The sequence below is a fragment of the Hyperolius riggenbachi genome, chromosome 3 (genome assembly GCF_040937935.1).
Source record: "Hyperolius riggenbachi isolate aHypRig1 chromosome 3, aHypRig1.pri, whole genome shotgun sequence".
Taxonomy (NCBI): domain Eukaryota; kingdom Metazoa; phylum Chordata; class Amphibia; order Anura; family Hyperoliidae; genus Hyperolius; species Hyperolius riggenbachi.
The window spans coordinates 474505619-474527180 of NC_090648.1; the positions used below are offsets into that span (position 1 = coordinate 474505619).

Sequence of the window (21562 nt, forward strand, 5' to 3'; positions counted from 1 at the left end):
AAATATTGATCCTGTGCAAAGTTTGAGAACCCTGCGAATAACATTGTAAGAAAAGCTGCACTTTACATTTCCCATGAAAAAAAGTTTTTGGCTCCGCCCACTATTTGTAATCTTGACATACAGTCACTCAATGACCAATTTTATGAGCTTTGGGGTCCTTGGCATCAATAAGTTGCATTTTACCATTGAAATTAATCAAATGTGATTGGCTGTTTTTGGCCCGCTCCCTTCAGAATTTAAACCCCAGTCTCCCAGTGACTGACTGTAGCAGATTTTAGGCCTCTACCATTAAGATTGTAAGAATGGCAGCAATGTAAATATTCTCCTTGAAAATCAAAAGGTGAATTTTGATTGGCTGCTGCAGGCTCCACCCACTTTCCTGAATATTAGTCTCAGTCAGCCAGTGACCAACTGTATCCCCCACCCACCCAGTTTAAGAACCCTGCCAATAACAGATTGGCTGAAAACAATCTAACAAATCTGATTGTCTGTTTGTGGCTCCACCCCTTTAGTGAATTTGGACCCCAGTCACCCAATGACTGACTGTATCAGGATTGAGGCCTCTGCCATTACCAGTGTAAGAATGGAAGCAATGTGAATGTTCCCCTTGAAAATCAATGGGTAGATTTTGATTGGCTGTTGTAGGCTCCACCCACATTTCTGAATATTCATCCCAGTCACCCAGTGGCCAATTGTGTAAAGTTTGGGAACCCTGCCATGTTAAAAATTGTTATTGGCACCGCCCACTTTTTCTAACCTTCACATACAGTCACTCAATTATCAAGTTTATCAGCTTTGGGGTCCTTGGTTTCAATACTTTGTATATTCCCATTGAAAAATAAACAAATCTGGCTGTTTGTGGCTCCGCCTCCTTTCTGAATTTGAACCCCAGTCACCCAGTGACCAATTGTACCAGGTTTGAGACATCTGCTATTAACAGTATAAGAATGGTAGCAGCCTAAATATTCCCTTTGAAAATCAAAAGGTGAATTTGTTTTGGCTGTTGTAGGCCTTACCCACCTTCCAAAATCTTAAGCTCATTCACCCAGTGACCAACTGTGCAAAGTTTGAGAACCCTGCCATTAACGGTGTAAGAATGGCTGCAGTTTATTTTTTCCCAGTTAAAGTTGTTTTTGGCTCCACCCACTTTTTGTAACCTTGACACACAGTCACTCAATGACCAAGTTTGTGAGCGTTCAGGTTTCTGACATCAAAAATGTGTGAATGGAAGCAGTTTATCCACCAAGGAAATCTGATTGGCTGTTTGTGGCCCCACCCCTTTAGTGAATTTGAACCCCAGTCACCCAATGACCGACTGTAGCAAGTTTGAAGCCTCTGCCATTAAAAGTGTAAGAATAGCAGCAGTTTAAATATTCCCCTTGAAAATCAATAGGTGAATTTTGATTGGCTGTGGTAGGCTCCACCCACTTTCTTGAATCTTAATCGCATTCACCCAGTGACCAACTGTGGCAAGTTTGAGAACCCTGCAATTAACAGTCTAAGAATGGCTGCAGTTTACATTTTCCCATTTAAAATGAATGACTGAAATTTGATTGGCTGTTTTATGCTCCGCCCACTTTTCCTGGATTTGTAACCTCTGTCACCAAGCGACCAACTGTGCCAAGTGTGGGGACTCTGGCTTGATTACTGTGAGAATGGCAGCCTTTTACATTTTTTCCATTGACTTGAATGGGTGAAATCTGATTGGCTGTTTGTAGCTCCGCTCACATGTGCAGGGGGGACACGAGACCCCCAGAACATATCATCCCAGGTAGTAAGGGATCTGTGTACCAAGTTTCGTTCAAATCGGTCAAGCCGTTTGAGTGATCGCGACACACACACACGATTTTAAATATAGATTGTATGGTGTGTGATGGATTTTTAAATTGTATTCAATCAGAAAAAAAAATATGCAACTATTCTATTCAGTTCCTTTTTTCCTCTTGATTTTTCAAACCAAACAATTTTTTCGGAGTTTACAAACCTTTATTCCGAAATTGCGACAATCTTGAAAATATGTGTATGGTACCTCAGATTCTGATCGAAACTTCAGACCAAATCGTAAAATATGGGTCAGAATGCTCACAGTGGGACGTTGCGTTTTGATGCAATGTTAACATCGCAACTCAAAATTACAATGCAACAAAAAAAAGGTGGTAACACACATTAACGCTGCATAAACGTTATATACAGTAGGTACAGTGAAGCATACAGGCAATAAAATGTATGCTTCTTTGTATCTGTTTAACGTGTGTGTTTAGAGGTAATGCACTGCTGCAGTGCGTTACTATAACGCTAGACGTTATTACATTGCAATGCTAACGTTGCACTGTGAACGGTAAGGGGCCAGTACACTGGTCGATTTCAGCCATCGATTGATCGAATCTATCGAATCAGCCGATTGTTCGATTTTCGGCCGATTTTGATGGATTTGATCTATCTGACTGGACGGAAAATCTAGGTCAATCGGCTGCTGGCAGCCGATCGATGGCCCATAGAGTTGCATTGGATCTAATGCTGGGAATATACGGTTTGTTTTTTAGCCATTTAGATGGCTTGATAGATAATTTCCGACATGCCCGATCGTTTCGCCGCTCGATTCTGCATGGAGGACAATGGAAAAAGATAAGAAAACCGAGCAGAAGTTAAGAGAATCGCCTGCGGAATCCAGCGGCAAAATCGAGCCGTGTATGCCCAGCACAATGGTCCAATAATGCATTTAGATCCATTTCCAACAGATTTCATTCTGAAATCTATTGGAAATCTGTTCCTAGTGTGTGGCACACATCAGATAGATCGAATCTGACAGGAATCTGATGGTTGAATCTGCTGCAAATCTATCAGTGTATAGCCACCTATAGTCTTAAGGTGGCCATACACATAGATTTGCAGCAGATTCGACCATCAGATAGATTTCTGGCAGATGCCTGTCAAGTCTAATCTGACAGGAATCTGATGTGTGCCACACACTAGGAACAGATTTCCAACAGATTTCAGAATTAAATCTATTGGAAATTGATCTAAATGAATTATTGGACCATTAGATTCAATGCAACTCTATGGGCCATCGATCTGCTGCCAGCAGCAGATCAACCTAGATTTTCCATCCTGTCAGATACATCGGCCACAAATCGATCTGGGAATTTGATAGAATCAATTTCTGATCGATCGATGGCTGAAATTGACCAGTGTATGGGCCCCTTTAGGATTGCAGTGTGGTAAGCTGCATTATAAGCCTTTATAACACGCCACCATAACGTCTCACTGTGAACCTAGCTGCATAGATCTGCTCACATCACCAGGCGACCCTATCAGCACAGCGATTAGGGAAGAGAGAAAGAGGAACTTGATCTGTGTGCCAAGCTTTCCTTCCTCCCCCCATATGCTGATAGTGAGAGTCACTCTGATATCTCAGGGCCAGAAAGGGGAAGATACTGCTTATCAGAAAGTGATAAAATGAAGGGTGACTGCATTGTTGCTGCACATCCTATGGCAACATTTCCCTCCACTGAGGGGTTCAAAACAACTCAGTTCTGCTCTTCAGGTAAGAGGTTATTGTTAAGGGGCCCTGGCCCTGGATTCAGCCAGAATCGACCAGAATTCGATTCTTTCAAATTTATTGATCGATTTGTAGCCGATTTCGATGGATTTGATCTATCTGACAGGATGGAAGATCTAGGTCAATCGGCTGCTGGCAGAAGATCGATAGCCCATAGAGTTGCATTGGATCTAATGGTCCAATAATGCATTTAGATAGATTTCATTCTGACAGCTATTGGAAATCTGTTCCTAGTGTGTGGCACACATCAGATAGATTCCTGTCAGACAGGCATCTGACAGAAATCTATAGGTCAGAAAGGGGAATACACTTATAGATTTGCAGCAGATTCAACCATCAGATAGATTCCTGTCAGATGCCTGTCAAGTTGAATCTGACAGGAATACACTTATAGATTTGCAGCAGATTCAACCATCAGATAGATTCCTGTCAGATGCCTGTCAAGTTGAATCTGACAGGAATCTGATGTGTGCCACACACAGCAACAAATCCATTGAAAATCAATCTATGGCTGAAATCGAGCAGTGTATGGGCCCCTTATCCGATGATCGAATCTGCTGCAAATCTATAAGTGTATGGCCACCTTTAAGGTAGTCATACATCTAGCCGTTTTGCGGCCGATTGACCATCCAATTTGATAATTGTTGTAACATCAGATGAAAATATCAGGCTGAAATTGGTTGAATATATCGATGGAGCAACCTGGAAAGTCTTGGGCTGCTGTGGTCGATTGGGTGCGTGGCGGTAACAGCATGCAAGATGGAGACAAACGTGACAGACCCCCAGCCGCTGTCCCCCAAATGTAACCATGGATTTAACCTCCCCGGCGTTCTATTGAGATCGCCAGGGAGGCTGCGGGAGGGTTTTTTTTTTTAATTAAAAAAAAAACTATTTCATGCAGCCAACTGAAAGTTGGCTGCATGAAAGCCCACTAGAGGGCGCTCCGGAGGCGTTCTTCCGATTGCCTCCGGCGCCCAGAATAAACAAGGAAGGCCGCAATGAGCAGCCTTCCTTGTTTGGCTTTCCTCGTCGCCATGGCGACGAGCGGAGTGACGTCATGGACGTCAGTCGACGTCCTGACGTCAGCCGCCTCCGATCCAGCCCTTAGCGCTGGCTGGAACTGATTGGTCCGGCTGCGCAGGGCTCGGGCGGCTGGGGGGACCCTCTTTCGCCGCTGCTAGCGGCGGATCGCCGCAGAGCGGCGGCGATCAGGCAGCACACGCGGCTGGCAAAGTGCCGGCTGCGTGTGCTGCTTTTTATTTGAGGAAAATCGGCCCAGCAGGGCCTGAGCGGCACCCTCTGGCGGTAATGGACGAGCTGAGCTCGTCCATACCGCTCAGGAGGTTAAATACTTTAGGTCCCGTTTCCACTAGACGCGTTGCAATGTGGAAACCGCTCCGCATCGCGAGGAAACTGAAACCAATTCACGTCAATGGAGTGCTTTCCATTTACACGAATTTACCTACGCGATCCGGTGCAGGGGAAATGATGGATAGCATGCTGCAGTTTTACGCAGCACGCATCTGAGTCCCTATAGCCAGCGACGGGAAGCCGCATCCAGCTGTCTGGAAGACAACCGGAAATACCTGCGGAGGGATGCAAGGAGATGCGGCGATCCTAATCCCTAGTGGAAACGGGCCCTTACCTCCAGTATATGGGCAGCCAACAGCTCTCTCCCATCAGATTCGTTCAGGGAGAGATCTGGTTCTGATCCAGTTCTAAAACATGCCTGAAGAAGAAACTTAAAGTGAACTAGAGACGAAGCACCCTCATGTGTTTTACCATATATCAGTGGGGACATTAGAGAAAACACCTACCCTGCTCTCTGTTTCATCCTTCACTGCTCAGCTTGTTTCTTATCAGACCTGATAAAATCCCAGACTAAGCATTCAGTCTGGCTTTGCTCAGGAATCATTATAGCGGAGTCATTATAGCAGAGCCAGAATGAGGCAGGCTTGGGCTTGAAAAGACAGATCAGAGAAGACAGACTCCGCTATAATGATTCCTGAGCAAAGCCAGACTGAGGCCCCATTCACACTTGAAAGGGCAAAATGCTCAAGTGTGTATGGGGCCTGAATGCTCAGTCAGGGATTTTTATCAGGGCTGATAACAGGCAGGCTGAGCAGTGACGGATAAAGCAGAGAGCAGGCTAGGTGTTTTCTCTAATGTACCCACTGATATATATGGTAAAATACATGAGGGTGCTTCATATCTGGTTCACTTTAAAGTTTCAAAAGCTTGCAAAGAAATCTTGTACAGTTAGTCATTAAAAGTATCACCTAAACAACTTTTTGTTATGTCTTCAGATTCAGGGAGGGAGAGATCCGTCTCTTGGTCTAATCTGCCCATCATTGGTAGATGTATGGCCACTTTTAGTGAACTTTCTCACCAAAGTTTTCACACTAAATTGACTTAAAGGACAACTGAAGCAAGAGTTATATGGAGGCTGCCATATTTACTACCCTGACAAGGTTAGCTGTATACTTGTTTCTGGTGTGATTCAGACACTACTGCACTTCATAAGTCCCCCATGGGAGGGATTCAAACACGGGAGCCAGTGCTGCACCAAGGGCACCAGGAGAGGGAGTGGTCTAGACTCTATAGGACCCAGAGACTTCCCTCTCCTTAGGTATGCATCTGGCTTTTTTTTTTTTACCCCCACGGTACCCATTGACTTTAACCACTTCACCCCAAGGCGGTTTTTACAGACCAGAGCAATTTTCACCTTCCAGTGCTCATCCCTTTCATTTGCCAATAGCTTAATCACTACTGATCACAATGAAATGATCTATATCTTGTTTTTTTCACCACCAATTGGGCTTTTTAGGTTTGATATTTGTTTATAATTACTTTATTTTCTATGCATTTTAAAAGGGAAAAACAAGGAGAAAATGAAAAAAAAAAACCACTATTTCTCCAATTTATTCCCCTATAGTTTTAATATGAACACTGCTACTGTACATAAAACCCACACATTGTCTCTGTCCATTTGTACTGGTTATCACAACATTTTAATTATGTCCCTAGTACAAAGTATGGTGACAATATATTATTTGGAAATAAAGGTTGATTTTTTTTCTTTGGTGTTTCCCCCCCCCCCACTATTTTCACGTGCACGGGGATGCAAGTGCACGCGCGGGAGCGCGCTCATGCATGCAGGAGCACGCACGCGCACATGCATGCAGGAGCACGCACGCGCACAGTGGCAACAGCACTGTCTGACTTATAAAAACGTCCTGGAGCCATTAAGAGGCTTTAGCAGGACGTTTTTATAAGTTAGCATGTCATTAACCCATTCGCATTCCGTCGTTTTCACTTGAGAAATGTTCACCTCCCATTCATTAGCCTATAACTTTATCACTACTTATCACAATGAATTGATCTATATCTTGTTTTTTCCGCAACGAATTAGGCTTTCTTTGGGGGGTACATTTTGCTAAGAGCCACTGTACTGTAAATGCATTTTAACAGGAAGAATAAAAAAAAAATGGAAAAAAAATCATTATTTCTCAGTTTTCAGCCGTTATAGTTTTAAAATAATACATGCCTCCATAATTAAAACTCACGTATTGTATTTGCCCATATGTCCCGGTTATTACACCGTTAAAATTATGTCCCTATCACAATGTATGGCAACAATATTTTATTTGGAAATAAAGGTGCATTTTTTCCGTTTTGCATCTATCACTATTTACAAGTTTAAAATAAAAAAAATATAAAATATTTCATCTTTACATTGATATTTAAAAAGTTTACACCCTTAGGTAAATATTTACATGTTTTTTTTATATAAAACATTTTATTTGGGTAGTTTTGGGAGGGTGGGATGTATACAATAGATTTATAATGTAAATGTGTGTTGAGTTTTATTTTTTTTTACTTTTAGTTGTAGTTTTACTTTTTGGCCACAAGATGGCGGCCATGAGTTTGTTTACATGACGTCACTCTAAGCGTAACATACGCTTAGAGAGACGCATGGGGGACGCTACAGCCAGAAAAAGCGAAGCTTCCGAGAGAAGCTGTTGCTTTTTCAGCGGGGGAGAGGAATCAGTGATCGGGCACCATAGCACGATTCACCGATTGCCTGGCTATCGAACCGCGGCCGGGAGTGCGCATGGTTCCAGGACGTAGTTTCTACGTCCGGGAACTAAAATAGGTTAAGTGGTTAAAGCATTAAAAAAAAAAAAAATGATATAATGAATTGTGTGAAACAGCTAACAAATAGAACATTAGTAGCAAAGATGCTTACAACATTGCATCATTCTGTAATATTTGCAGTTTACTACACTCTGTATTTTAAACTATGAAACAGAGCAGAGCTAATGACCCATTGAAGTTCCCTGCAGTAAAATCTTATCTGAAGTTGTCTTTCACTGTTTCTTTGATGTACATGTATAAAACAGAAATGTAGCTGACCCAAGTTGGGTCGGAGAGCTCAGAGAAGCTCTGTTGCATTCCTGTCCTGGAAACAATACAAAACTCATATCTGTGCTACTAATGTTCTATTTCTTAGCTGTACTACTAATACAAATCATTATATCCTAAGTTTATTTTCACTTTAGATTCCCTTTAAAAGGAAATGTTAAAAAAAAACAAAAAAAAAAACATTTATCGGCCAGTTACTTACCTTGGGCTCTTCCAGCCCCCTGAAGTGTTCCTGGTCCGTTACCGTCATTCTACTCTGCGACGTTTCTCCACTGTCCCCCTTCGAACATTGCAAGCACAACCCCATGGCACGCGGCACCTCCATCACGTTCCTGTTGCTGGGAACATTCTGCGCTTGGGCAGTAAGTAAAATTGATACTTTGCATGCGCAGAATGCTCGAGACGCACGGCCAGTGCCATGCATGCGCAGTGGTCGGATGACTCGCCGAGTCACCCAGCTTCTGGAGGGGACACCAGGGTAACGGAGCAGCTCGGAACAATGGCGGGGGACCAGGAAGACTTCAGGGGGCTGGAGAAAGTCCTAGGTAAGTAAACGGTCACTAAAGTTTTCACTTAAAGGATTCCCAAGGTGAGCAGTTACAGAAAAATGGACCCTATATGTGTGTCGGGGTTGGTGTGCAAATGTTTTACTGCATCTGTGCCTGCACCTCCCTCCATTGTGCAGTAAAAAGGCCCCGTTATGGGAGGCAGAGCGTACAGGAAAGCTGTGCTGAACAGATGGGCGGCAGAGCATGCAGGAAACCTGTGCTGGGCAGATGGGTGGCAGAGCCTGCAGGAAAGCTGTGCTGGGCAGATGGAGGCAGAGCGTGCAGTAAAGATGTGCTGGGCAGATGGGTGGCAGAGCATGCAGAGAAAGCTGTGCTGGTGAGATAGAAGCAGAGCCTGCAGGAAAGCTGTGCTAGGCAGATGGAGGCAGAGCATGCAGGAAAGCTGTGCTGGGCAGATGGAGGCAGAGCGTGCAGGAAAGCTGTGCTGGGCAGATGGAGGCAGAGCGTGCAGGAAAGCTGTGCTGGGCAGATGGAGGCAGAGCGTGCAGGAAAGCTGTGCTGGGCAGATGGAGGCAGAGCGTGCAGTAAAGATGTGCTGGGCAGATGGGTGGCAGAGCATGCAGAGAAAGCTGTGCTGGTGAGATAGAAGCAGAGCCTGCAGGAAAGCTGTGCTAGGCAGATGGAGGCAGAGCGTGCAGGAAAGCTGTGCTGGGCAGATGGAGGCAGAGCGTGCAGGAAAGCTGTGCTGGGCAGATGGAGGCAGAGCATGCAGGAAAGCTCTGCTGGGCAGATGGAGGCAGAGCGTGCAGGAAAGCTGTGCTGGGCAGATGGAGGCAGAGCACGCAGGAAAGCTGTGCTGGGCAGATGGAGGCAGAGCATGCAGGAAAGCTGTGCTGGGCAGATGGAGGCAGAGCACGCAGGAAAGCTGTGCTGGGCAGATGGAGGCAGACCATGCAGGGAAGCTGTGCTGCTACAGCCAGTCTCACTCCTGCCGCCATTAACATCTTTACTTTTGCTCATTGAACAGACTCACTAAAAGTGCGGTAAGAAGAGTTACGTCTCACCGTGTGAGGAGTAGAGCATTATACATTGCATTCTGCTCTACCTCTACACAACAGCCACTGTGAGCCTAGCCTTCATCTACTAACCACTATGCAGCACAGTGGCAAAATGGTTAGCGAGCTTGCCTTGCAGCGCTGTGTCCCTGGTTCGGATCCCAGCCTGGGCACTATCTGCATGGAGTTTGTATGTTCTCCTCAGGTCTGTGTGGGTTTCCTCTAACATGGTTAAAAATCGCATAGTTAGAAAAATTATGCAAAAACGCACATTAAAATTTGCATACATAGAAATTTGCATCCGCATGCAAATTCGTTTACGCATTTTCGGAATCACAACGCACTAGTAGAAACGTAGCCTGAAAGGAAATAAATATATCAGCCTCCATATCCCTCTCGCTTCGGTTGTCCATTAAAAAGGCACATTTCTGTTATGTGATTTTAGTAAGTCTGAGGGATACAAGTAATTTTTTTTGCATACGTATGAGATCCCCCCCCCCCCTCCCTTACACACACACACACCACACACCACACACACCACACACACTATTAATATTGGCGATAGCCCACAATCCCGCAGTTATAGATATAATCGCAATACACAAGTTATCACAGTAACAATAGATAAATACGCAAAGCTCCTGAGTCAGCCATTGCAAAGCGGTCATTCATTCTGTGAAAAGAGGAAGTCGGGTACCGCATTATATATTTAACACAGCCCAGAATAGAGCATTCTTGTCACTCAACAGCTGGAGACAGGCGATGGTTCTACAGAAATACTAGAGGAAAAAACCTTTACACACGCGTGGCACTGCTATCAATAATACTCATCCGCTTTCCCCAGCAGAGTGTGTACCGCAGCACCGATACTACTCAGCAAGAGGGCGATACTTCTGCCCACACCGCCTGGAGCACCTCATCATTATTACGCATCGTACGGGGATCCAGCATGCAGGAACAGGTGGCTCTTCTGGCCTTCATCACAGTGGGGGCAGTGCTGGAACAAGGTAACCTCAGTATCTGCTTCTATTTCACAGCTCTGACATCATGTCTAGTGAGGAGCACACATTTTGCAAATACGTTGTGAAATCGTAATGTGAAATTTCAGGGGGGAAAAAAATATTTGCAATTCAAAATTTTTTACAATTACGCCCATACATAATTAGGATTTGTAAATTCAATTGATTTAGCCGAATTCTTAATTTCGGGTAATTTTTGCGTAATTTCGGGCCGACTTTAGCGGTTAATAGCAAAGCCCCCTTACATGCTATTGAACAATCGTATTTTCAATGAGATCATTCAGATTGAAAGCAAAGATCGTATTTAATTGATTCACACCACTAAAGATCCAAAGATCATAACTGGTGGAGATAGGATCATATCTATGGAAAGCAACTGACTGATAAAGTGATAATGTGCTGTGATAGGAGAAATGTTCCCTATGAGGTCTCCTGCTTGGTCCCCCAAAGTAGACTAGCGCCCAACTGTACTGACCTACTCATTTGGTATCATAAGGTGTTTTTTCCGCTGTGTCTTACAGATCAGGGAAAGGCTGGTGCATACCTCCCAACTTTTTGAGTTGAGAAAGAGGGACACTTATGCCACGCCCTGCCACACCCCTGATCACGCCCCGGCACACCCCTAGTCACGCATACCATAAAGATTTCATTAGAAAAGTATGTTGTTTTATAATTCAAACCTCACTGTTCCTTTCTATCCTGGGTCATTTATTTCATAAAAACACCCGATTGGTTCACACGATGGCCAGGGGCCCCGGACCTCTCTCACTGGCCGGGGCCCCAAGGCCAACACGTGATACCTGGAGGGGAGTGCAGGTGGGCCTGGACCTCTCACACCCAGGCTCTGGACCTCTCACATCCAGAAAACCCACCAACACTGCCTCCATACTGAATGCTAAATTCAACACACACAAGCAATAGAACACAGCAGTACATGCATCCAGCTACATTTGAAATTGGTCAGCAGGTGCTCGTCAGCCCGTCAGAGGTCCGGGGCCCCTGGCCATCGTGTGAACCAATCGTGTGTTTTTAAATGTTTTCTTTCAGCTCTAGGACATGGCGGACAGGTGAGCGGTTAGGGAGGGACCCCTGTGGGAGGGATGCCTGCACGGGGCGGTCCTACTAGCGACGCAATCTTGTGATGGCGTCCAACTGAAGCCTCCCACCTGAATGCTAATGGCTGCTAGATGTGGTATGGCAGGTAAAGGGTGTATGACAGTGCATCCTGATTGGCTGACGAGCACCTGCTGACGACTCAAATGTAGCTGGATGCATGTACTGCTGTGTTCTATTGCTTGTGTGTGTCATTTTTTTCATATTAACATTTTAAAATTAGTAATATATCAATTTAAACGATGGGAATAAAATTTACAAACACTTTTTTTTTAGTAGTGAAATATATATATTTACATAGAAAGAGGGACAAAGTCCTGAAAGAGGGACAAATGAGGAGGAAAGAGGGACATAGGGACAGGGCTCCCAAAGAGGGACTGTCCCCCAAAGGGAGGGACAGTTGGGAGCTATGCTGGTGGTCTATGAGGTTTGCAGCCGGGTCCCCTCAAGTAGACTAGGGCAGTGGTGCTTTCATACTATGTCCATTACGGGGCACGATAATGCAACACAATGCCACACATGAACTTACTGCCCATACAACTCTATGGACATGTTCACACGCACCTCGCGTTGTAACAGATTATTCGGTACTTTTCCGTTAGCCGGGCGCATCTACTAGGTGGCGATAATTACTATTCCCCCTCCAGGCCGCCATGGATAGTAGGGAAAGATGTAATTCTGGTGGAGTTTTATCGCCACCTAGTGGATGTGCCCGTGTAACGGAAAAGTACCGATTATTCTACAGTTGCATTCCCGGGGTAACGTATGCAAAAACCTCAGGCGCTAGACAAACAGACAAATAACATTTATATTGCGCTTTTCTCCTGGCAGACTCAAAGCGCCAGAGGTGCAGCCACTAGGGCGCGCCCTATAGGCAGTAGCAGTGTTAGAGAGTCTTGCCCAAGGTCTCCTTACTGAATAGGTGTAGGCTTACTGAATAGGAAGAGCCAAGATTTGAACCTTGCACTCCAGTGTCAGAGGCAGAGCCCTTAAAGGACACCTGAAGTGAGAGGTATATGGAGGCCATCATATTTATTTTCTTTTACGCCTCTTTCACAGTGCGACGGTGCGTTTGATGCAACATTAAGGTCGCATAACATGCCCCTAATGCAACGCATTGAAAGACTAACTTGGACGTTATAGTACATTCTTTAGCCCTGCGTTTGGTGCGCCGGTTTCGTCGCACAGTGATGGAACGAAAAACGGCGCATGCGATATATTAAAAAAAAAAACATTACTGAGCATGTGCAACACACACACAACGCAGCAGATTTATTGCTAAACGCACAGCATGCAGCACTTTCTAAATATTGCTACACGTTACACACAACGCAACATGTGCACTGTGAATGTTGCACAGACTTAAAGAGACACTGTAACGAGAAAAACGTCCCGGTACTCACCCCAGAAGGGGGAAGCCTCAGGATCCTAATGAGGCTTCCCCCGTCCTCTTCTGTCCCATGGGGGTCTCGCTGCAGCCCTTCAAAGCCGGCGCGACAAATCCGACACCCTGTTCAATATTTACCTTTCCAGGCTCCAGTGGGGGCGCTGTTTCAGCTCAGAGGTGGCCTTAGAGTATGCGGGGCCTGGGGCGAGTGTCATATGCGGGGCCTAGAGACATATGCTGTGGATACACACGTTGTGGAAGCACACACTCTGTATAGGTTAGATAGGTAGGTGCCTCCAGTATAGGTTAGATAGGTAGGTGCCCCGCAGTATAGATTAGATAGGTAGGTGCCCTGTAGTATAGATTAGATAGGTGCCTGCAGTATAGATTAGACAGGTAGGTGCTCTGCAGTACAGATTAGATAGGTAGGTAGGTACCCTGCAGTATAGATTAGATAGGTGCCTGCAGTATAGATTAGTTAGGTAGGTACCCCACAGTATATATTAGATAGGTGCCTGCAGTATAGATTAGATAGGTGCCTGCAGTATAGATTAGATAGGTGCCTGCAGTATAGATTAGACAGGTAGGTGCCCTGCAGTACAGATTAGATAGGTAGGTAGATGCCCTGCAGTACAGATTAAATAGGAAGGTGCCTGCAGTATAGATTAGTTAGGTAGGTACCCCGCAGTATATATTAGATAGGTGCCCTGCAGTACAGATTAGATAGGTGCCCTGCAGTATAGATTAGATAGATAGGTGCCAGCCTGCAGTATAGGTTAGATAGGTGCCAGCCTGCAGTATAGGTTAGATAGGTGCCAGCCTGCAGTATAGGTTAGATAGGTGCCAGCCTGCAGTATAGGTTAGATAGGTGCCTGCAGTATAGATTAGATAGGTGCCAGCCTGCAGTATAGATTAGATAGGTAGGTGCCCCGCAGTATAGATTATATAGGTAGATTCCCTGCAGTATAGAGTATATAGGTAGGTGCCCTGCACCCTGCAGTATAGATTATATAGGTAGAAGCCCTGCAGTATAGATTAGATAGGTAGGTAGGTGCCCTGTAGTATAGATTATATAGATAGGTGCCCTGCAGTATGGATTATATATGTAGATGCCCTGCAGTATAGATTAGATAGGTAGGTGCCCTGCAGTACAGGTTAGATAAGGTGGCTGCAGCTGTGGGGAGAGCGGGCACAGTTGTTAAAACTCACGTGTCTTCACCGATCCTCACAGTCACAGCTACCATCTATTTCCTCTCCCGGCATCTGTGTATTGGTAACAGTGCCCCCCTGTGGTGAGATGCGATCACGTCATCATAGGGGGCGCTGTTACCAATACAGATGCTGGGAGAGGAAATAGATGGTAGCTGTGACTGTGAGGATCGGTGAAGACACGTGAGTTTTAACAACTGTGCCCGCTCTCCCCACCGCTGCAGAGGGTGCGGGGCCTCCTCAGGCGCGGGGCCTGGGGCGTTTGCCCCACTTGCCACCCCCAAAGGCCGGCTCTGTTTCAGCTCTTCTGATGGAGATAGGCGGAAATAGCCGAACTCCGTCGGGTCCGCTCTACTGCGCAGGAGACTTGCTCCTGCGCAGTAGAGCGGTCCGACAGAGATCGGCTATTTCTGCCTATCTCCGTGGGAAGAGCGGATACTCCGACTGCGCCGGAGCCACGGAGGTAGGTATTTACATCGCCTCCACTCTGGGAGGATTTTCGCCACCACTGTGGGACACAGGACGACGCTATCCATCGCGCCGCGACGCAGCCGCCCCCCCCCCCCCCCCAGACCCCGTGCGCTGCCTGGCCAATCAGTGCCAGGCAGCGCTGTGGGGTGGATCGGAGTCCTCTTTGACGTCACGATGTCGGTGACGTCATCCCGCCCGTCGCCATGGCGATGGGGGAAGCCCTCCAGGAGATCCCGTTCTTTGAACGGGATCTCCTGATCTCCGATCGCCGGAGACCTTGTCTCGCTACATGAAAAAATGAATAAATAAATAAAAAATAAATGGCTTTGCTGCCCCCTGCCGGATTTTGACAAACCGCCAGGAGGGTTAAAGGCAATAAATATGGCAGCCTCCATATACCTCTCACTTAAGGACCAGCGTGTTTTTTTATGATCTGTGCTGGGTGGGCTCTGCAGCCCCCAGCACAGATCAGGTTGCAGGCAGAGCGATCAGATCGCCCCCCTTTTTCCCCCCCTATGGGGATGATGTGCTGGGGGGGTCTGATCGCTCCTGCCTGCCTGGGTGTTGCAGGGGGGGGGCACCTCAAAGCCCCCCTCCGCAGGAAAATTCCCCACCTCCCCTCTCACCCCTGGTGATCGGGGCTGCACAGAACTCTATCCGTCCTGTGACAGGCTGTCCTCTGTCAGTGGTGGGCGCCACACTGGGGCTTACCCAGGCTTCAGCCCCAGCTGGCAACTTGCCAGCCCTCCCGCAGGCCACGGCAAGTCTGTACTCGCGGTACAGAAGAAAGAGGAGTAGGAGAACTGAAGGAGGCAGTGGGCTGGCCTGCTGGCTGTCAGTTCAAACGTCACGTAACCCCGCCCGGGTAAAAGAGATGCACGCAGCCAGCCAGGCACAGAGCGGCCCGTAAGGGAACGTTCCTGACAGTTACATTTGATGATGATGACTTCTGTCACGTGCGACGCACACAGTGTGCAGCGCGCTCGCCTCAACTCAGTTGCCCGTCAGTCACACCTCACTACTAGTGAGAGTGACTCACACTCACGGACAGCGCACATGGCACACTATGTCCGAGGTGAGGAGTAGGAGGAGGAGGAGAGCACAGCCAGCCATTGACAGCCGCACAGCAACAGCAGGGCAGGAGCCAGGAGGACTCAAGGTTGGTGGGCACCAAGTTTTTTACATGCGATGCTGGCACCAATTAGGCCTGAGCTGCCCTGGGGCCCCCAGCCCACCACCACATGCCAGCCAGGCCTGCCTGAGACCATCAGCCCAGCCCACTACCAGCCAGGCCTGAGCTGCCCTGGGGCCCCCAGCCAACCACCACCAGCCAGGCCTGAGGCCATCAGCCCAGCCAGGCCTGAACTGCCCTGGGACCCCCAGCCCACCACCACCAGCCAGGCCTGAGCCTGCGGTCTCCAGCCCACCACCAGCCAGTCCTGAGCTGCCCTTGGGCCCCCAGCCCACCACCAGCCTAACTACATACTGGGGACATCTATACACCTGGCTACCTATACTGGGGACATTGGCTGTCATTATGTGCATTAACTGGTGAAACGCTGTCTCTCATTACATGCATTTACTGGGGGAACACTGTCTGTCATTATGTGCATTTACTGGTGAAATGCTGTCTGTCATTATGTGCATTTACTGGTGAAAGGCTGTCTCTCATTACATGCATTTTACTGGTGAAAAGCTGTCTCTTATGTGCATTTACTGGTGAAAGGCTGTCTGTCATTACCTGCATTTACTGGTGAAAAGCTGTCTGTCATTACCTGCATTTACTGTTGAAAAGCTGTCTCTTATGTGTATTTGCTGGTGAAAAGCTGTCTGTCATTACGTGCATATACTGGTGAAAGGCTGTCTCTCATTACGTGCATATACTGGTGAAAGGCTGTCTCTCATTATGTGCATTTACTGGTGAAGGGCTGTCTTTCATTACATGCAATTACTGGGGAAACGCTGTCTGTCATTATGTGCATTTACTTTTTTATGTAACTACATTAGCTGGTACAACTACATTAGTTAGCCCCGCCCACACAACACCATGACCACGCCCATTTTTATGCTGCGGCGCTCTACGCGCACCGCCAATTCACCTCCATGAGCCACGCCTGCCAACCCTTGTGCCCCCTTTGAGCCCCCCCACAAATCTGAAGCTGGAGCCGCCGCTGTCCTCTGTCACATGGCGGCGATACCCGGCAGCTAATTGGCCGGGGATCGCCGATCTGCCTTCCGGCGCTGCTGTTACAGCAGCGCCATTCAATGTAAACAAAGGAGACAAACGTCTCCTGCGTTTACATTTAGTCTGCGAGACCGGCTCCGTGATCTAACAGGAAGCTCGCGCGAGCGGCCTTTCCTGATTAATTAGGGAGGCACCTGGCGACGCAGATGTGCGTCGCTGGTCCTCCAGCTACCACTTTGGCGACGCACGGTACGAGTGTGCGGTTGGCAAGTGGTTAAACAATACCAGTTGCCTGGCAGTTCTACTGATTCTGTGTCTTTAGTACTAGCCATAGACCCTGAACAAGCATGCAGCAGATCAGATACTCAGCTGACTCAGGTATTACTGGATTATTCATATGCTTGTTCCGGGGTTTGGACACTACTTATGCCAAAAGATGGGCTTCCAGGCTGGCATGGTTTACAAGTAAATAAATATGGCAGCCTCCATTTACCTCTCACTTCAGTTGTCCTTTATCCATTACACTATCCAACCAAATTCCCAGAAGAGAACTCCCATTTACATACAGCCTCTTCTCTTTGTAAAAAAATAGGATGCCCAGCAGGACATGCCTCCAGCCGAATAGGTACCGTATGGTAAAGTGCAAGTGCAGGCAGTAGCCACAGTAATCACTGTGCCCAAAGCCAGCTGCATTTCTGTACTGAGATTTCATTGCATTTTAAAGACTCTATGCACTACTTTTTCACATTATAGCATTCAAATGAGTCGGGACCCATTAAAACCGCATCAAAAACTGCAAATACATTTAGAAACGCACCCTGCCTAACCCTCACTATGCTTTGATATGACCCAAAGAAGGGTAACAAATCCTAACCGCTTAAAGCTAGTTCACTGATCTGTTTAAAAATCAGTTTTCCAGTGAATTGTATATGTTTAAGAAAGCCAGTGGATGTCCTACCTTTGCCTTTTAATTTAAGCACTGGCCAGCTTCTCGATCTTCCCAGGTGTCTTTTAATAGCAAGAAAGCTGTGGGGTTGTCCATAGCAACACTACAACCTCAGAGAGTAGAGCAGACAGAGCTCCTTCTTCACCTGCTGTGTTGGAGAGCACAGATCACACACAGTCACTCCTCACCTGCTGCCCCTCAGGTGTCTGATAATCACAATCTAGGTCATGTGATCAGTGACCACTTGTTTGCTAGCTTTATCAATTCTAAGCTGTCTCTTTAGCTTTGTTCACATCATAAATTGCAACCGCTGACGCCAGCATTTTGCGATTTTGTGCGCAATTGTTTTTTTGCCTCCCGGCAGTTACCAGTTTTCTAAGCGCTTTTGCAGAGTGATTTGTTTTTTCCCTTCCTAGGCTTCCTGACGTTAGTCAGGAAAAGAACTCTTTGACCCGGAAATGAATACCGTATTTTTCGGAATATAAGACGCTCCGGCATATAAGACGCACCTAGGTTTAGAGGGCAAAAATCAGGGGAAAAAAAACAAAACTAAACCTATGTGCGTCTATACTGCAGGGGCGTCTTATGGACATTTATCCCCCAAAAACATTTTCTAAGCCAGCGTTTCCCAACCGCTGTGCCGCGGCACACTAGTGTGCCGCGGCATGTTGCCTGGTGTGCCGTGCGTTCCTACTGTATGTAGAACGCAGGAGGGGGAAAGCAGCGCTAGAAGGAGGGGCAGTGGAGGCAGCGGTGGGGAGGGGGAAATATCCCCCCCCTCCCTCACCTGGGACCCCTCCTTCTGCCTCTCTCCCCCTCCATTTATGGGTGGCAAGTGCGGGGTCGGCGGCGGGGAGGCACGCGGAGAATTACTCACCACTTCCGCGTTCCAAGCGCCGGCAGCGTCATGTCGTCAGATCTCCGCCTTCAATGCCGCCCACTGTGCTTCCGCTAATCAGGAAGCACAGTGGGCGGCATTGAAGGCGGAGATCTGACGACATGACGCTGCCGGCGCTTGGAACGCAGAAGTGGTAAGTCTGCGCATGTCTCCCCGCCGCCGAGCCGCCCCGCACTTGCCACCGATAAATGGAGGGGGAGAGAGGCAGAAGGAGGGGTCCCAGGTGAGGGAGGGGGGGGATATTTCCCCCCTCCCCACCGCTGCCTCCACTGCCCCTCCTTCTAGCGCTGCTTCCCCCCTCCTGGGCATCTATACTGGGGGCAACTGTACTAGCTATACTGGGGGCAACTGTACTAGCTATACTGGGGGCAACTAAACTAGTTATACTGGGGGCAACTAAACTAGCTATACTGGGGGCAATTAAACTAGCTACACTGGGGGCAACTAAACTAGCTACACTGGGGGCAACTAAACTAGCTACACTGGGGGCAACTAAACTAGCTACACTGGGGGCAATTAAACTAGCTATACTGGGGGCAATTAAACTAGCTATACTGGTGGCAACTAAACTAGCTACACTGGGGGCAACTAAACTAGCTACACTGGGGGCAACTATACTAGCTATACCGGGCACTACCTACCTATACTGGGGCACTACCTATCCATACTGGGACTATACTAGCTATACTGGGGTAACTATACTAACCATACTGGGGCAACTAAACTCCCTATACTGGGGCAACTATGCTAGCTATGCAGCCGCACCCCAGCCCCCCCCCATAGCCTGCTACACACGGCACTGTCCACTAGGTCGCGCAAACACCCGCGCGCCCCCCGCCGTTCCCCGGAGAAAAATATGGTCAGAAAGTGTTCCCCGGGCCGGAAAAGGTTGGGAACCACTGTTCTAAGCTACTCTATCTACACTACACTGCCCAGTTACACTACACTATGCCCTATTTCCCCATCAGTTACACTACAATACACTATACAGCAATACACTACACTTAAACTAAACTACACTGCACTAAACTACACTGCACTAAACTACACTGCACTAAACTACACTGCACTACACTGCACTAAACTACACTGCACTACACTGCACTAAACTCCAATTAACTACACTACACTACACTACAATACACTACAATACACTTTCATACATTACCTGATCTTGCAGCCGCGATCCTCCCCCCGGCTGTCGGCGATCCTCTTCAGCATCCTCCTTTCACCCTGGGTCCCGCAGTGCGATCCTCTTCAGTGGCAGCGGTAGGCAGGGGCACTGGCCGCCTACCGCTGTGCAGAGCCGCCGAGGTCCGCTGGGCCATCTCCATAAACACTTCCGGGGTCCGCTGGGCCATCTGAATAATCGCCGCTGGGCCCTCTGAATAATAGCCGCTGGAGTCCGCTGGGTCCTCTGAATAATAGCCGCTGGAGTTCGCTGGGTCGCCGCCTCCATACACGCAGTCATCTGCACTAGCCGCGCATGTGCGCCAGGGGTCATGCATGACGTCATGCATGACCCCTGGCGCACGTGCGCGGCTAGTGCAGATGACTGCGTGTATGGAGGCGGCGACCCAGCGAACTCCAGCGGCTATTATTCAGAGGACCCAGCGGACTCCAGCGGCTATTATTCAGAGGACCCAGCGGACTCCAGCGGCGATTATTCAGATGGCCCAGCGGACCCCGGAAGTGTTTATGGAGATGGCCCAGCGGACCCCGGCGGCTCTGCACAGCGGTAGGCGGCCAGTGCCCCTGCCTACCGCTGCCACTGAAGAGGATCGCACTGCGGGACCCAGGGTGAAAGGGGGATGCTGAAGAGGATCGCCGACAGCCGGGGGGAGGATCGCGGCTGCAAGATCAGGTAATGTATAGCGGCATTTCAGCTTCCCTGCGCACTCTGCATTGATTTTTTTTGTATCTTTAGAATATAAGACGCACCCACATTTCTCCCCAAAATTTGGGGAAGAAAAAGTGCGTCTTATATTCCGAAAAATACGGTAAATACAATGTATTTATTCTTAAAAGCGCTTGGGAAATCGCTATACAAAGGGCTTTTTCAAGCACTCCGCGATTTCCCTATACCTGCCATTATAGGCAAATCTCCCTGAAAATGGTACAGGCAGCTCTTTAACGAGCTGATCGTAATCGAACCACTCAGATGTGAACACTCTCCTAGGGAATTATTGCACAAGCGCTTTTAGGGCGATTTTCAAAATTGCTGGCGCTGTAAAAAACCCGAAAACGCTCTAGGTGTGAATAAGCCCTTAGCACTAACATTTTGCGAAAGTGATTTTACAGCGATTAGCGTGGTAAAATCACTGTACACTCTGACGATTTAGAGCGATCACGATCAGTGCTTTTTATAAGCACTGTATCGCAATCGCTCCTGAATGGCGACAAAATGCTGCAGGGAAACACGTTTTGCAATTGCGAAACACCCGTGATCAGTGGCAATCGCGGCAGTGAGATCTCTGTCATAAGATTAATATTGCACTAGCTCTTTAAAAAACGCTAGCGCTTTGGCGATTAGCGGGAGTCACCTGCTAATCACTAAAGTGAGAATGGCCCCTAAGGGCCCCGCAACTGCCAACAATCACCATTGATTAAAAAAAAAGTGATTCCAAAAAATGATTTGCCAAAGTATTTAAAGTTAACCAAAGATGGTTCAGTAGCGCTAATTTATACTTACCTAGGGCTTACTGAAGCTCAATAAGTACCATGGCCTCCCTTGCCATCCTCTGCCCTTCCGTTATGCTGCTATGACTCCCAGACGCAGAGAGCTC

The 21562-nt window shown here is 47.6% G+C and overlaps 1 protein-coding gene across 3 annotated transcripts in view; it reads left to right on the forward strand.

Annotated features, from left to right (window-relative positions):
- The window catches only part of LOC137564335 (leukotriene C4 synthase-like), a 77203-nt gene that overhangs the window by 3012 nt on the left and 52629 nt on the right, over positions 1 to 21562 (forward strand). Inside the window, exon 2 of one of the 3 annotated variants that reach the window (XM_068278093.1) lies at positions 10396 to 10555. In XM_068278093.1, the coding sequence (XP_068134194.1) occupies positions 10498 to 10555 (58 nt within the window). In that variant the 5' untranslated portion in view covers positions 10396 to 10497. Of the gene's footprint in view, positions 1 to 10395; positions 10556 to 14373; positions 14460 to 15850; positions 15907 to 21562 lie in introns of those variants that run through there. The other 2 variants (XM_068278097.1, XM_068278098.1) reach the window with 2 other exon arrangements.